The sequence below is a fragment of the Salminus brasiliensis genome, chromosome 14 (assembly GCF_030463535.1).
Source record: "Salminus brasiliensis chromosome 14, fSalBra1.hap2, whole genome shotgun sequence".
NCBI classification, from domain to species: Eukaryota; Metazoa; Chordata; class Actinopteri; order Characiformes; family Bryconidae; genus Salminus; species Salminus brasiliensis.
The window spans coordinates 24659201-24674896 of record NC_132891.1 but is presented as its reverse complement, the minus strand read 5'-3'; the positions used below and the strand labels follow the sequence as shown (position 1 = coordinate 24674896).

Below are 15696 nucleotides of genomic sequence, written 5' to 3'. Positions count from 1 at the left end.
CAGTAACTCCGATGATCACTCTGTACAACTGTGATGAATAGAAAAACATCTCAGATTGCACTACAGCTCTAGAGGTGGATGGGCTACAGCAGCAGAAGGCCACCTCTGGTTTCACCTCTGGTAGGCAAGAACAGGAAGCTGAGGCTGCAGTGGGCATGAATCCATGCATTCATTGCTTGAATGCCACTGCCTATGTAGGTATTGTTGCTGGCCATGTGCATCATGACTTTATTGACCATCTTCTAACAGCTTCTTCCAGCATGGGACTGCAGCATATTACAAAGCAAAAGCAGTCTCAAACTGGTCTCCCAAACATGATGAGTTCAGTGTTCTTCCTTGGCCTAATCGGTCACTGTTCCAATGGATTTTGATCATCACGGAGATGTGGCAGAATGGAAAATTTGCCACATGAATATGTGCAAGAACTATGTCATGCAATCATGTCAACATGGACCAGAATCTCAAAGGAACGTTTCCAACATCTTGTGGAAATTTTGCCACAAAGTATTGAGGGAGGCCGTACCCAATATTTGTATAGTTTTCCTAACAACGTGTTCAACGAGTATATGCATGGGCCTGCAGCATATTACAAAGCAAAAGCAGTCTCAAACTGGTCTCCCAAACATGATGAGTTCAGTGTTCTTCCTTGGCCAAATCGGTCACTGTTCCAATGGATTTTGATCATCACGGAGATGTGGCAGAATGGAAAATTTGCCACATGAATATGTGATAGAACTATGTCATGCAATCATGTCAACATGGACCAGAATCTCAAAGGAACGTTTCCAACATCTTGTGGAAATTTTGCCACAAAGTATTGAGGGAGGCCGTACCCAATATTTGTATAGTTTTCCTAACAACGTGTTCAACGAGTATATGCATGGGCATATGCATGAGTATTTTATGAATATTTATGAATTCTGTAGATGTTTTTGATGAAATTAGCTTTGATTTTTAGGATAAAAAGGTAATGGCGCAAGGTTAAGAAATATTGGAAGGAGGACACAAAGGACAAGTTCAGACAATCACCCGGACATCAACAACATGCAAAGACACGTAGGACTACAACGACGGTCAATACTGCGTAATCTTTGTAGTTTAAGACACCAGGAAGACTTTAACACTTAAGACTTTATGCTTAAGTGACAATTTTGTTTGTAAAAGACTCAGGGACATGTTCTCCTCAAGGTACATTTTATTTCAAAAGAATCATATTTAAAGTATAATATCTATTAGTAGCATTTAATCACACCAGAATGGCATCTGTTCAATTCTGAATGGAAATTAAGTCCAAGAATTAATCCCCCAAATCAAAATAAAAAGGTTTGAATTTCTCACCAAAATGTATTTAAATACTATAAAAATAAATCATTGCTCAAAATAATAAGCTGTGTGTCTGTGATTACTAAACATGTGCAACATTTGGAACAAAACAAACCAAAAAAAGGCATTTGTACACAGGAACATGATGTACAGCGAAGTGTACTAAAACACTGACCTGACAAAATGAATCCACACAAAGCCAAATAAAATCTATATTTTAATGTATATTAGTTTTATATTGCTAGTTTTCAAATAATCAAATGTACATTTAAAAGAATGAGCAACTAGATTAATGGATGCAATCAAGTAGTGTAATGAACTGTACATGTGTACATAATACAGCTTGTGAAAATGTGCCGACATTCTTGCTGACATTGATGTTCCTCAAATTGTGAAAAAAAAAAAAAAGTGTACATTTGCTTAGGCGAACAGAAACGAAGGAATTAACAAAGATCTTTAAACATACTCTAATGAATCTTAAAAACACTGGCATGACTGAGTGAAAGACAAACTTAATAAAATGCTCAAGTATTAGTGACAATTACATATTTCAATTCAGGCACTAAGGAGAAAGAAAAATGACTGGTATCTTAAAATAGGGAAAAAAAAAAAATCTCTAGCATCACTGTGCTTCCAACAATTTTAACAATTATCTGCTGCACACGTCATAGCTAGAGCTCATGTGTTTTAAGAAAAATCATGACAAATGCCTTTTCTGTGGCCTAAATGAAAGTTTACATAAGGGAATTATCAACATAATTATAAACTCAACTCAATGTGGGCACGGAGGAGGAATGATATTAGCTAGATTGCTGGATCTTTACAGTCACATAAACCGCCCTTCTAAACACTGGTTTCTTTTCATTAAGACTAAACTATACACACACACACACACATCTATATTGAGAGTGTCTACTATACAGGTACAGGTTAATATATTGGGATTTGAGCTTTTTGATGGTTTTGCATAGTTTTGACTTTTTTAACAAGTGCACAGTGTGTGTGTCTTTGTAAATCTGGGTACAGTGGCGATAAATGTAATGTGAATGGTGAGATTTTACAATAATCAAGATGGGTTGTGTGCTATCCTGGAAATATACAAGGAAAACGACTCAAGTGCAAGAAATTGGCCATATGGTGAAACAGCGTGAACCCAAGTCATTGTGACGGCTGTGAAAAGAAAATAAAAGAATAAATGCTATTAGTTTCTTTACCTGTTACCTGTTTTTGAGGATATTTCTTTTTTTACCTGTGATGTTTTGAACATTGGGGAATATATTAAATCCATCAGAAGCTTAGTTCAAATGCACTTTCAGTGATTAACAAATAGAAACAATATCTCTGAAAATTCATTGTGATCATATCAAAAATGTATGTTTTTTCTACTTGAGAACTACAAGCCAGCAGGGGCAACATACTGTACCTCTAAGTAAAGGTGGTATGGCTTTACATGGCATTACTGATACACATACGCGCACACTTGTGCAGAGTTCTTCTGTCAACCTAACGGTGAGCATCGGTCATGTTTGAAGCAGCTCTGTGTTATCCAATGTGAAATAAAAAGTTCAATATGTGTGGCTTTTCCACAAGCTGGGCCCTTCCACAGAGAATGCAGACAATGCTTAACTGAGTAAGTTGAAAGTGACGGCATATGAAGACTACAAATGCGGTTGCAGGAGCAGTGGGAGAAACTGAAATTAGCCAGAGTCGAAGATGTAGTAAGGGGGGCCAAGAGTTCTAAGGCAGAGAAAAGGGCAGTTCTCTGAGACTCGGTCTCTCCTCATGTTCTGTACTTTCCTTGTGTTGCGAATGACACAAAACAGCTGGTCAGAAGTGCTGTGAAGTCTTCCCTCAGCAAACCAAATCTTTAACGACTCTGAAGTGTTGTGATCCTCCCCTGCCTGTTCAATCCCCGATTTCACTGTTGCTATGGATCAATTTGCTAATGGATGTTTCACTAATCACTGGGAGAAATAGACGTTTGTAAGGTATGTGCATGGCGAAGTGAACAGTGATCAAGAAACAGCTAGCGTTGCTACATCAGTTCCAGATGAACAATATGATGCTTGGTAGAAGGACACTGTGGGTGTGGGGCAGGGCAGGGCAGGGCAGGAAATGAGTGCACTCCAGAACGCTGGTCCCTGGTCAGTAGATATCAGGGCAGTCTGTGTATTTCCTATCAAAGTAACCTCCAGTGTAGAGCCAGTCCTGTGATCCGGTGTATGGGTTTGTGCTCAACTCAAACCACCTGCAGGAGAAACAAGCAGAAGCAATATCTGGAATTAATGTCAGCTTCTATAGCTTTGTGGTTATATGTATGTACAGACATCACACACTAACACATTCATAATTTAGCAAATGTAGCAAAAGTAATCCAAACATTCAGATCTAACAACACTAATAACAAATAATAATATTATACAATATAATGTCAGCCTATATATAATTTGTCAAGTAAATGGGACATTGATTATAAGTGTAATATAAACTGCAACAGATAACTTGAGCATTGATTTACATATGGTGAATACAGTGCAGTTCCTAAATGCAATGATCATACACTTGGATTTATATGAAAGTAATAACCTATACATTTTGATCAAATTAAAAGCATGAACTTAGGTAGGTCAGAGTGCTTACCTAGTGGACCACTCCTCATTGTCCTTGGCCCTCTCTTTACGAGATGCTCTCTGCTTCTCCTCCAGCCTCTCCTTCTCTCTGCTGGCTTCATCTAGAAGCACATACACACACACACACATTACCCTCAATAGAATGCAAGAGCTGCCTTTTGACTAGAGAACACCAGAGGGCACTGTAGAATTACAGGACAAAAGTTCAGGCGCAAGAAAGATTTTATTACCCATGTCACCGTTCTCCATGGCTCTGATGTCAGGCCGTAGACGGCAGTCTGTAGGGGCCAAAACTCCCTCCATGCCAAGCTCCAATTCATTCAGTGTGATGGTGAAGTTAGTGAAGTTGTACATCTGCCCAAGGACAGAGAGACGTCGGTTTTTAAAATGAAGAGTCACAGGATAAATTTTATAACCCTGGCAATGCAAAAGATTCAGCTGTTCATTTCGGTGCAGTGTATCTGTGTGTTCGTGTGTGTACCTCTGCTGAATTGGGTGGTCTAGGTGATACTCTCCACAGCAAAGTGCTACCAGGAATTACAGCTACAGTCTCCTGAACCTCCGGCATGTCATCTGCATCCTCGTTCTCAGCAACCTCTGCCTCTTCCTAAACACATTTAATACAAACACAGACAGTTAGATCTTACATCTACATTTTAGAAGATTCAGAGCAATTTGGTATTAAAATCAGTACATACAAAATCCCATACTTTCCCTAAAGCATATATTTTAGCTGACTAGTGGCGTTCACATTTTGCATTTGCAGCTCACTGTGCCTTTTTAAACACATTTTTTCATAGAGAGGGGACACTACAATTACACTATTTTCCTGCAAGAAAAAGTTAATTATTAGTTTTCTCAAGACTCATTCATTTCATTATCATGACAAACCTTGTTTCAAGATAACTGGCCAATTTTCTTTTGAGATTCCGACCAAAAGTTTCCTAAAAATGTAAATCACTTTTGTATGTGAACCACAAGATCCTCTGTCAGACTCCTGGTTTTTCCACTTTACTCTGGTCCAGGTGAGTCTGTCCACCCCTGGCCAAATGATACATTTTGTATTCTTTTTTTCGAAAATGAGGAAACACTATTTTCAGCAAATCCAAATCCACAGTTACTTTATCTTTCATAACAAACTAATTATCTAAATCATCAACTTGGCCCCTACAAATGCTTAACCATACAGAGTCCATACTCTCACAACTTGCAGTTCAAGTTGTGGTTATATTTGGATCTTGTCATCATCAAGTCATTCAGTCAAGGGTACACAAACGCTTGCCTTTACTTATTATAAATTCTAATAAACAGTCAGCCCCCTTTTCTAGCAGTAATAAAAAAAAAAAGGAAAAGAAATTTCAAGTGAACACAAAAAAAAGAAATCTATAAAAATCCACTGTATTTTAGCATTTTCACCAACCAGAAGCTTACTAAAAACAAAGTAAAAAAAAAAAACAGAACAAAGACCATGCCCATGAGCCTCCATGAGCATACACAATCAAAGCCACTCCTGTTTACACACAGTCAGTGACACATGCCACTGCAATTCTGCCCTGGCATGACCAGTTTCCATTTACATGTCACTGACCTTTAACACCCTTTTTTGTCTAATTCACTGTTGGCAGAGCGGCTATTTAGTGAAAAGTCTAACTAAAGTCAATAACTCAATACTTATTTATCAAAATGTATTTATTTTCTTTACCATAATTTAAACTTACATACATACTTACTTTACCCTCTCTGCTCCCCGGGCGCTGGAGTTGGCTGCCCACCGCTCTGGGTGTGTGTGTGTACTCGCTGCCCCTAACACATGTGTGTGTGTGAGTGTGTGTTCACTACCAGATGGGTTAAATACGGAGGACACATTTCGCTGTACAGTGTACACTGTACAGTGACAAATACGTGCACCTTTACCTTTACTTACATGCTATAAAATGACTAATACATAATGCAGAAATTTATTTTAAACATTGGCTTATCAGTGCATGCTTATCAGACACATTAGGAACCGCACACATTCCAGATTCAGTGTGACATGTTTGCTGACATTTGTGATACAAAGCAAAAGTGCCAAAACAAATATTAATGCACTTGCACACATACAATATTCTGCGCTCTCATTATTAAGGTGTGGTCTAAAAGACCAGTCCCCAGTGGGCATCTATTGTTGCACTTTGATATTTACATAAAAAAGGCTACCTAACACTTCTTTAATTTTTGCACAGGAGTCTTGGGTTATAGCTGAACATACTGACCGCTTTCTGTTTCTTGGTGTCTGTTGTCCCTTTCTTATCGTTCTTCCGATGTGACTCGTATACCTGCGGGTCCACGCTCCACATGCATTCTGTCCACTTCCCGTAGATAACACACCGCTTCTTCTTACTGTCCCACACCCACACCCACACACACACACACACACACACACACACACGCGCGGAGAGGGAGAGAAGGAGAGAGAAGGAGAGAGAGAACATTGTTAGACAAATTGCAAGAAATTCAACACAACACTTGCACAGAACAGTGATTTCAGCTAGAACAGGAACAAGTGGTGATGCATTTTCCAAATGAAAATACCATCCTTTCTTTTCTCGATTCTCCATCTATCTAAATATACATACTATATATTTACAGAAAAATATGAAGTGGAGGGGCACTCCACATAGTTTCATTCTGAGCCAATACTGTTTACTGAACAGGACTTGCTTGTTCTCACATTGGTAGTGCATACATTACATACATGCAAAAGATAATCATTTGTACATAAGTTGACTTTACCACAGCCTAACTGTTAATTCTGCCCTCCAAGAACACACTAACAGCAGAAGGCAACTAAATATGCCTTGTAGACATGATTCATTATTATAAAAGCAAGCTCTTTAACACTAAATGTGTTCTTTCGAGTTCTTAGTCAGTTCTTTTTCACAACACGCCAATTATCGTATTTGGTCAGAGGTGGAGTGTGGGGGTCTCACCATTTGTCCTGGATATAACCTTCCACTCTGTGTAACTCCTTGCCGAACATCCCGCATGGTTTAAAGTTGAGCACACACTTGTCTCCAGTACTGCCCAAATCAACCAATCAAAAATAAGATTTTCATCACTTCATTAGGCATAAAACACAGCTCTCACTTCTTTATTCTCCATCTTATTTTTCATGTGCCATTACTGTATAGAAGCATTTAGAAATGGGCATGTGCTCTGTAGGAACCACAATGGAATTAAGTGTTATTTTAGTAATTCCAACATTCCTGGTATGCTACAGATTAAAAAGCAAATAGATTTAGTCAACTAATTAGTATGCATGGTTTACCTGTGGTTGACTATCTCTACAGTGCCATACTGCTCAATCCACAGTTTGCCCACAATCACATTGTGGACACAGCAGAAAGGGTTTGACCATGTGTATGCTTCTTTGTGCCTGCAAGGAACAAACCCACACCAACTCAATTCACATGTCAGCATGTGACCAGCCAGTTACCCAGCAACCCCAGAGTTTTGGTCTGAAACCTTGATATCCTGTCTCAACCAGGAAAAGACCCACTCAAGTCACTGAACAAACACACAGCCACAGTCGTACAGCCCATCTGCTCTAGTCTATTTAGATGGGAAGCATTGAAGAAAAAACAATCAGGTAGAGTGTTACTCACTTGAGGAGTTCTAATGTGATGGTTCCTTTGGGCTCTGCCTCCACACTCTTGCCCCAGAACTTAAGCTTGGGGTATATAGAGCCATGGAATAGAAAGTCCTGGGCCAGACCCTCTGCATGGAATGCACTAATGGGTGGGTGGTGACTAACCTGTTCTGAAATCAACCTAAAGCCTTGATCCTCTCTGAGAAAGAAAGAAAAAAGAACAAGAACAAAATAAAAGGAAGGAAGAGACATTGCATCAGTAGCACAAACGTACAGTTCTCTCATCCAGCAACCTGGCCTTAAAACCTCAAAATGACATATCATGAAATAAAGGCCCAATACAGGAACCTAGATTAAAAGGAAGCAGATAGTAGTTTGCTTTAAGAGCTTCACTCTCAAACCAGATAGCAGATCAGTCTTAAACACAGATCCAGTTAAGACAATGCAATTTATACTTGTACACAATTGCTAATGTCATCTGAGGGAATGTCATCTGTGGGTGTTTTTTTAGCATGTTTAAATCTCTGCTGGTTATCTGTTCAGTGTTTACCGTGTGAGCTCATAAGTCTCTCCTAAGAGAGGGTTGAACGGCTTTCCAGTTCTGTCCCACTGAGAGGCCACAGCGGATACAGCAAAAGCAGCTACCGCCTAGGGGTAGGATAAAAGGGGGGGGGGGGGGGGGGGGGTGTAAAAGAAAAAGCTGCATCAAGCTAACGCCCAAGAGGTGACTTTTCTCAGATATGGTGTGGTCATAGAAGGGCTGTTAATTATTATATAATATGAAATACATTATTAACACCACTATTTCATGCCTGTGATTCACAGTTGTAGCCCAGTTGTTCAAATCCAGACATTCACTGATTTGTTTGAAGGTTTGGCATCTTCAGTAGCCTACACTGGAATATGCAGCAAACTAACAGCAAAGTGCCTGACTTACAAGCTGCATAAACAAGTGAGGTAAAAAAAATTTGTGTGCGCACATGAGATTATAGTGCTACTACAAAATTCACAATGTTTAGTATGGTGTCAAAAGTGACAAAAAAAATCAGATAAAAGAAACAAACAAAAAAACAGATTGTTCAGATCCCTAAAACTAGACAAATTAAGTGGCAAAAACATTTTTATACCATTTCTTCCTGTGCAGCATTTAATATCCTTATAAAAACAAACAAACAAACAAAAAGGGCGACCCTCATGAGTACAAATTAATTTAAAGTGGAAATTAACTCAAACAATAGCAAATGAGGTGCAAGTTAGCAAGCCCTCCATGAGCTCAATTAGAGGCAGATAATATACAAATGGAGGGAATTCAGTACCACTGTTACAGTTAGCAAGAAATGGTCATCCAGCAAGAATCACTTCTATGGTGTGCATACATTATGAGAGGACCAAAGGGTAACGTCTAGGGAACAAGACACCATTCTTGTAATTGTGTACACCATCAAGCACTACACAAGAACAGTGTGTATGGCATGATAGCAAGAAAAAAAACACTACTCTTCTACAACACAACAAAAACAAACACTGACGCTCATCTGAGGTTTGCTTGATGCTGCATGCATAAGCCAAAAGTCTATTAGAACCAAGTTTAGAGGACAGATGAACTCAAAATAATGTTTGATTTAAATGCCATTAAATGCTGCCCCGGTTCCAGAACGGCTTGTCATTATTGACGCACCTACAACATCTGGATTTTACTGGCAGATTCTACTGGAAACTGTCAGGATGTAAAGTGAACTTAACTGTTGCATAATTATAACTGTGTGTGGATCATGTAGCAAGATAACAACCCAAACCACACAAGTAAGTCCACAAAAAACGGTAAATCAGGAAGATTTTTTGAAATACAATTCAGACCCTTAACAAAATAATGATGAAAGTTGTAAAATGTTGTATGATCTAAAAAAAAAAAAAAATGCTCAGAAGAAAGTGTGAGAAATGGCTAAATAATTGCTGTTCAAGGTTGTCACACCAGTTACTGAAAGCAAAAGGTTCACATACCATTTTCTGAGAACGGTATTGAATGTAGGATAACTTGGCTCAATACATAAGTGTAAGATTATTTGTTTTATTTTCTCTAGTTGGACTTGTGATGAACATCTGAACACATTTCAGGTCAAGTAAAAAATAAATAAATAAATAAATAAATAAATCCACTTTTGCTCTAAATAATAAAAAAAAAAAACATTTTAGGCTGAAATTTGAACAAAGACAGATGTAAGACATTGTAATTAATAACATTAATAAGTCTTTTTATTTTAAAGTAAGTGTTCTTGGCTTTACATCTGATCACAAACATCCTATGTGCTAAACATTTCTGATATAATAAAAGATAGGAGTTGTGTCTTAAGCGTGTATATGTTACCCACCTGCATTCTGTCTATGGAGTCTGACTGTGTGCAGGCTTTGTGGATGAGGTATGTGTGCTCCATGTACTCCGTGATTCTCTGCAAGAAGCTCAGTGGCTCATTGAAGACAATGGGCATGGTGATCTTGGACAGTTCCTGTCCCACAGTGACAGAGCAGTGTGGGTCACAACCAACAGCAGAGACACAACGGAATACATTTTACGACAAGTTATGTCTGTTTTCTTACCAGTCCAATACATTTCTTGAGGATGCTCCATACACTGAAGTTATTTCGTGAAAACATGGGGGCAGGAAGGGCTGACCTGAGATGCAGAGACACACCTTAGTTAGCACATACACACACTCTCTCACACACACACACACACACACACACACACACACACACACACACACACACACTGTCTTGTACTCCAGTTAACCCCAGAGTACACTTTCTGTCACAAACAGCCAGCATTTAACATGCTGATAGTACAATTTGATAGACAAAAAATGTTTGTACTGCCTTGTTTTGTTTTTTTTACCACAGAGACCATACAAGAGTGGGAGTGAGAGATAGAAAGAAAGAAAAGAACACTCCAGACTAGGAATCTCACTGTACCTGCGTTTCTTGATTCCGTTCTCCTGTGGTATGGTGCCATTGTTCTTTTCAGCACCATGATCCACTATAGCATCTTTAAAACTGGCCTCTGAAGTGCCCTCACATGACTCGTCTGAATCCAAGCCTGTCATATCCACACAAAAAATACATATCTGCCTCACAACTGATACTCAGAGAGATTCACATAGAAACTGCAAAAGCAGGATGTAGATCTACAGAACGTGCAGTTTCGCCTTTCACTCACGCATGATATAGATCATAAAGACAGATAGACATACTTAAATATCAATGCACATCAGCACATGTATGCATGTCCCTCACTTTAGATCACACAGATAATATAAAATTTAAATGTGTGCTTTTAAAGGAGAATATACGCAAATACATCTCTATGCACATCTAATTATGTGTTAAAGTCCCATAGTAGAAGAGCTTACTCTTGTCATTTTAAGGAGTTCCCATAGGAAAACCACTGATAATGATAAGCCTATTTAAAACATCAGTCATAGACCTTAAATCAAACTCCTCCCCTCTCCCTGTTTCTAAAGGAAGAATGCCCTAATTGGCGTCTGCTGGTGTCACACGTATCTCAGCAACCAAACTTCAGCCTCGAAAACCTTCAGCCTAAATCTTTTTTTAAAAGCTTTGGCCACCAAAGCTGAAACCTCCATGCAGAAGAGGTTTGTGGCAGAGTGGGGTCACTCCAAACGGGGTATTGTTTATGGGGTCATCTCAAACTTTTGCCATCAAGCATCACCTTACAGCAACAACAAGCTCATCAACTTTCTATGGCTTTGGCGGCCTGATCCGCCCTTTTATTTATTCATCCATCATCTTTTCATCTGGTTTCCTCAGAGTGTATGCAGCAATGACAGGAGCTGTCGGCTGGTTTGGTTGCTGCCGCTGCATTATTGAAAGGTAACATGATACAGAGTGGCCCGGCCACTGTCCTCCAATAGCCTGCCACAACAAAAAGACTGCCTGATGGGTCAAGTCAAAAGGAACAACAGTGCTGGTGTTGGGCGACAAATGAGGCAGTCTACTTTGGGCATTGTCGGAAGTGTTGTTTGAGGGCAGCTGCAATTTGTTTAATGTGTGTTCCCTGGGCATATTTTGGGTCCATCCTGCTTATGTGGGTGGCTGTTATATTTTTAGAGATTTCCTGGAAAATCTCCAGGATTATGACTAATGCTCTGGTTACTGATTAAACTACAGCTAAAGGTCTGCTTAGTAGCAGTGCACCATCCATGCAATTAATGTCCTTGAAAGAAAAAAAAACACTCATAACACTCCTTACTAAACAATTTATGGTTTATATCAATGCCTTAAGTACAAGTGCAATGAGCTTTTTATCAGTTGTAATAAAAACATGGCACAAAAAAACAACCTTAATAACCCAGGCCCTGCCTTTGATCACCTACGGTTGGGGATTAGGCATCAAGAGCCTCCACTTGTCCTTTGCTCACCTGTGACGGCATCATAGAACTCATCCTCATTGTTCATTGTAGAGTGTGGGCAGCCTGCACGAGCTACTAGAACATGGTCCCTCACAAATCTTCACTGGCGGTTCCAACTGCAGTTGCTCCTGAAGACATTGATAGGAGACTGTGTCAATGTAAAGAAATACAAGTATATCAACATATCACAAATCTGTACAATATAGAGAGAAATCTGAACCACAAAAAGGGAACAAAATGATGAGTTCTCTAGGCTTGCCTTAGTGTACTTCCCTGACCCTTCAATTTGTGAGGTTTGACAAAAGCCATTCAGATATGACATAGCAACAGCCACTGGCTTGTTCACATCTTGGCCTTTTGGGGTTTTAAATGAGGCAATTTGCAGCTTTTAATTAGTAAATAGTGAGTAGCCTGCATTAGTCTCCTCCCTTAGACAGATATGCAAGGGCACATTCAATAAAGAAATGGACTTCGGACTCTATTACCACCCCGTACTGAACAGCCTGTGTGTCTGCAGCTGATGGACAGATAAGTTAACCTGAGGAAAGAACCCAGCCACCAGCGCTCAGGCCAAGCTCTCTGTAACCATAGCCCGAAGGAGAAGGCTTCTGCTAAAACAAACAAGCTACAACAAATAAAAGGGAATGGGACAAATGGCATATACTAGTCAAAACTGTTTTTAAAGTAAGTAAAGTGAACAGAAAATCCTGTCAACTCTGAATTCCAGGTGAACTATAAGATGGCTTCATGTAAAATCTGAAAACACAGTATAATCTATGTACAAGGCTAATTTGAGCTCTAAAACACAGCAGATTTACTTATTATTATAATAAGCAGAGGTCTGGTGTAGCGTACAACACTCCAGAGGTGGGTGTACCAATGTGGCACAACACATCATCCATGTCCTTGGACAAGTCCTCTAACTCTATGTCAGACTACCTGTGTAACATGATTCATATTTAAGTCATTTAGAATATGTGCCAAATGCCATGATTGTAAATCTACAGGAATGATGTGGCACCTCAAATCAGGGAGAGCTTACTAATTAACTGATTCGTTTCAGTGCTGGAAACACTAAAAGGTGCAAAACTAAAAGTGGATACTCTACCATACTTAAGCGTACTGTCAGAAATGGTGTGGTGTGTTCTTCATTTAATAAGAGAAACATCACCACGTTTACAGGAAGGGGCCCATCTGATTTCCATGCAAAATGACCAACCACTGGGCAAAGCATCTGTGTAACTTACAGGGATCTGGTATGAACTTTAGAAAAAACAAAAAAGCACTGAGGTGTGAACACAAGAATGTGTGGACTGCCAATCAATATGGAACTGACAAAATCCCAATATTTGCTCCTAGTTTTCCACAATCTTATCACACCTACACACAGCTATCTTAAGGTGGTCCTCCAAAACACACAGTTCTCAATCTCAATCCACAGGTATGTTCATTGGCCTCATTAAGCATTTTCTGAAAATGCTACACGGGGCCCTAATATATTATTTAGCTAAAAGATTTAACATTTAGAAATTTAACTAAAGTGCAGTGCAACTATTCCAAGCGGTACAGAGCCACAATAAATGTGCTAAAAGATAAACAGGTCCCTAAAGTCTCGCAAAGGGACAACAGCTGGTATTCTGGTCAGCATCATGAGATTAAAGCCTAGGCAGTAATTAAAGCACAACAGTGAACATTAACAAAAAGCAAGAAAGCCATGAAATATTTGGCCATTCACATAAGATGTAAAAACTATGTAACCCCACTGACCCTACCAATTCCAAAAAGCCTAACTGGTTTCTGATTAATCGAACCATGTGATGTTTCCAAAAAAAGTTGCCTTCTACACTGTAGGTCTGTAGGTCATTTACAGGTCTAAAGGGGAAACGGCAGAGTCACGCGCTGAAACCAAAGAGATAAATCACTATAGATGCTGCTCTAAAGGAAGTTGCCCCATAGATGATCCGTTCCAGCAGTCTGTCATGGTGCTACTGCTTGCACTGCATGGTTGAGTCATTTATGGGCAAGCCTGACGAGGGACATCGTGTTACGACCACACATGAAAGAGGACACAATGAGAATGGAGCATGAGCGTGGCCACAGGGAGAAGAAGCCACGTTAAGTTTGATCTTCTCCAATTCCAGTACATTACTGCTAGTGAACCTTCACTGCACATGCAACACAGTTCAGTGTCTGGTCAAGAGGAAGGCATAGGTTGCCAGGTTTTCACACCTGAAAGTCTGGACCAAGGTCTGAGCCCAGGTCCGCTGTGCTGGCAATATGACAATATTTTACGTATTGTGATAAATGTAGTTGTAAAAGTACACAATATGCTTTTATAAGTATATCGTGTACAAATAGTGTAATCGGTCATATTTAATTCAATGGGGAGAGGCATATTTTAAGTAAAAATCACGGTACTCAGTATGAGAAAGTATTTGGACAGCAGTTTTTTTTAATTCTTCGCTGTTGGTGCATTTTGTCTACATGACAAAATATATCAATAAACATAATATAGTGTAAAATAATAATAATAGTAATAATTTTGCAATATCACATTTTTCATATTGCCCAGCTCTACATTGTATGCATTTGGTTTGCTTCATTTCGGTTTCACGCTGCGTTTTTGCAAGCGCACTAAAGAACTTTGCATGATACGCCTATGCCCTAGTGTCATCACCTATGTGGGCGAAACCTTACTTTACTTCACACTGATGGGTTTGAAGGAGGACGTGCATTGGATGCCAGCGTGTTGTCAATTCAATGGGTAGCCTTTCCCAGATATAATGAATAAACAGATTAAATTTTGTTACTACTTGTTTGCCAATGTTATGGTATTTATACCAGCAGCACCAACTTTAGGCACAGGACAAATTCACCAAAAGGAATGCAATTTTATCGTAGCCGACAGATAAGGAGAAAAAGACTACCAGCAATCCTGTGAGGCACCATTTAAACCCAAACTAAGTTGCACCCATTGCTGACACAGATGTGCAAATGCACATACATCTTGTCTAATCCTGGTACAGAAGGACTGTCAATGGAATAGGACACTCTGTAGCAGATCAACATAAACCTATTGGCACCATGCCTAATATCAGGCATAGGTTAGAGGGGTATAAAGCCCCAATGAGACTCCACTGGGGATGAGGTGGGGTGTATGGTGTAAGTCACATGTACAGCACTGCACTAAACCTCTAATACACTTTTAATACACTTCAACCTTCTTAATTATCCTTCCACAACTCAGTCCTGAGGCAAATGCTTGTGTTCACAATTCATTTACTAAAAGCATCTAAAATTTTAGGATCCAGCAGTTCACTGAGCTCAGAGAGCACAGCTCTGTGTGCACACAGGGTCTAGACTGGTAAATAAACCCGGTCGCAGCAGTGTGCAGGTGCTGTATTGTCTGTGAGGTCTCAACACAAGCGACTGGCAAGCATTTTGAATAGGGGGTTTGCTTGGCAGGACAGGTGGCTTCTAATGATGAACCGCGCAAAAACGACAATGGATTAGACACGGACAATGGCACACAGGCGCACGCACAAACATGGCCCCAATGTAGCCAAGATATCAGCTGCCGTTCTTTTCTTTTTAATAGGTTTATTTATGGATTTTTGAACAACAAAGCAATTCTGCCCCCGGCATTTTTTTCAATTACCTACAAATCCCACATACATATACGTTCACA

General features: G+C 39.6%; 1 protein-coding gene across 1 annotated transcript; it reads right to left on the bottom strand.

Annotated features, from left to right (window-relative positions):
* Nucleotides 1-1527: 1527 nt before the first annotated feature.
* On the bottom strand, nt 1528-12136 carry osbpl2b (oxysterol binding protein-like 2b). The gene is made up of 13 exons (XM_072696950.1): nt 12018-12136; nt 10552-10675; nt 10180-10255; nt 9954-10088; nt 8135-8232; nt 7601-7783; nt 7264-7371; nt 6926-7015; nt 6209-6335; nt 4435-4560; nt 4184-4307; nt 3964-4054; nt 1528-3571 (listed from the first exon to the last, which is right to left on the bottom strand). The coding sequence occupies exons 1-13, from the start codon at nt 12052-12054 to the stop codon at nt 3469-3471; spliced, it is 1422 nt and encodes a 473-aa protein (XP_072553051.1). The 5' UTR covers nt 12055-12136; the 3' UTR covers nt 1528-3468.
* Between the last annotated feature and the right edge of the window lie 3560 nt (nt 12137-15696).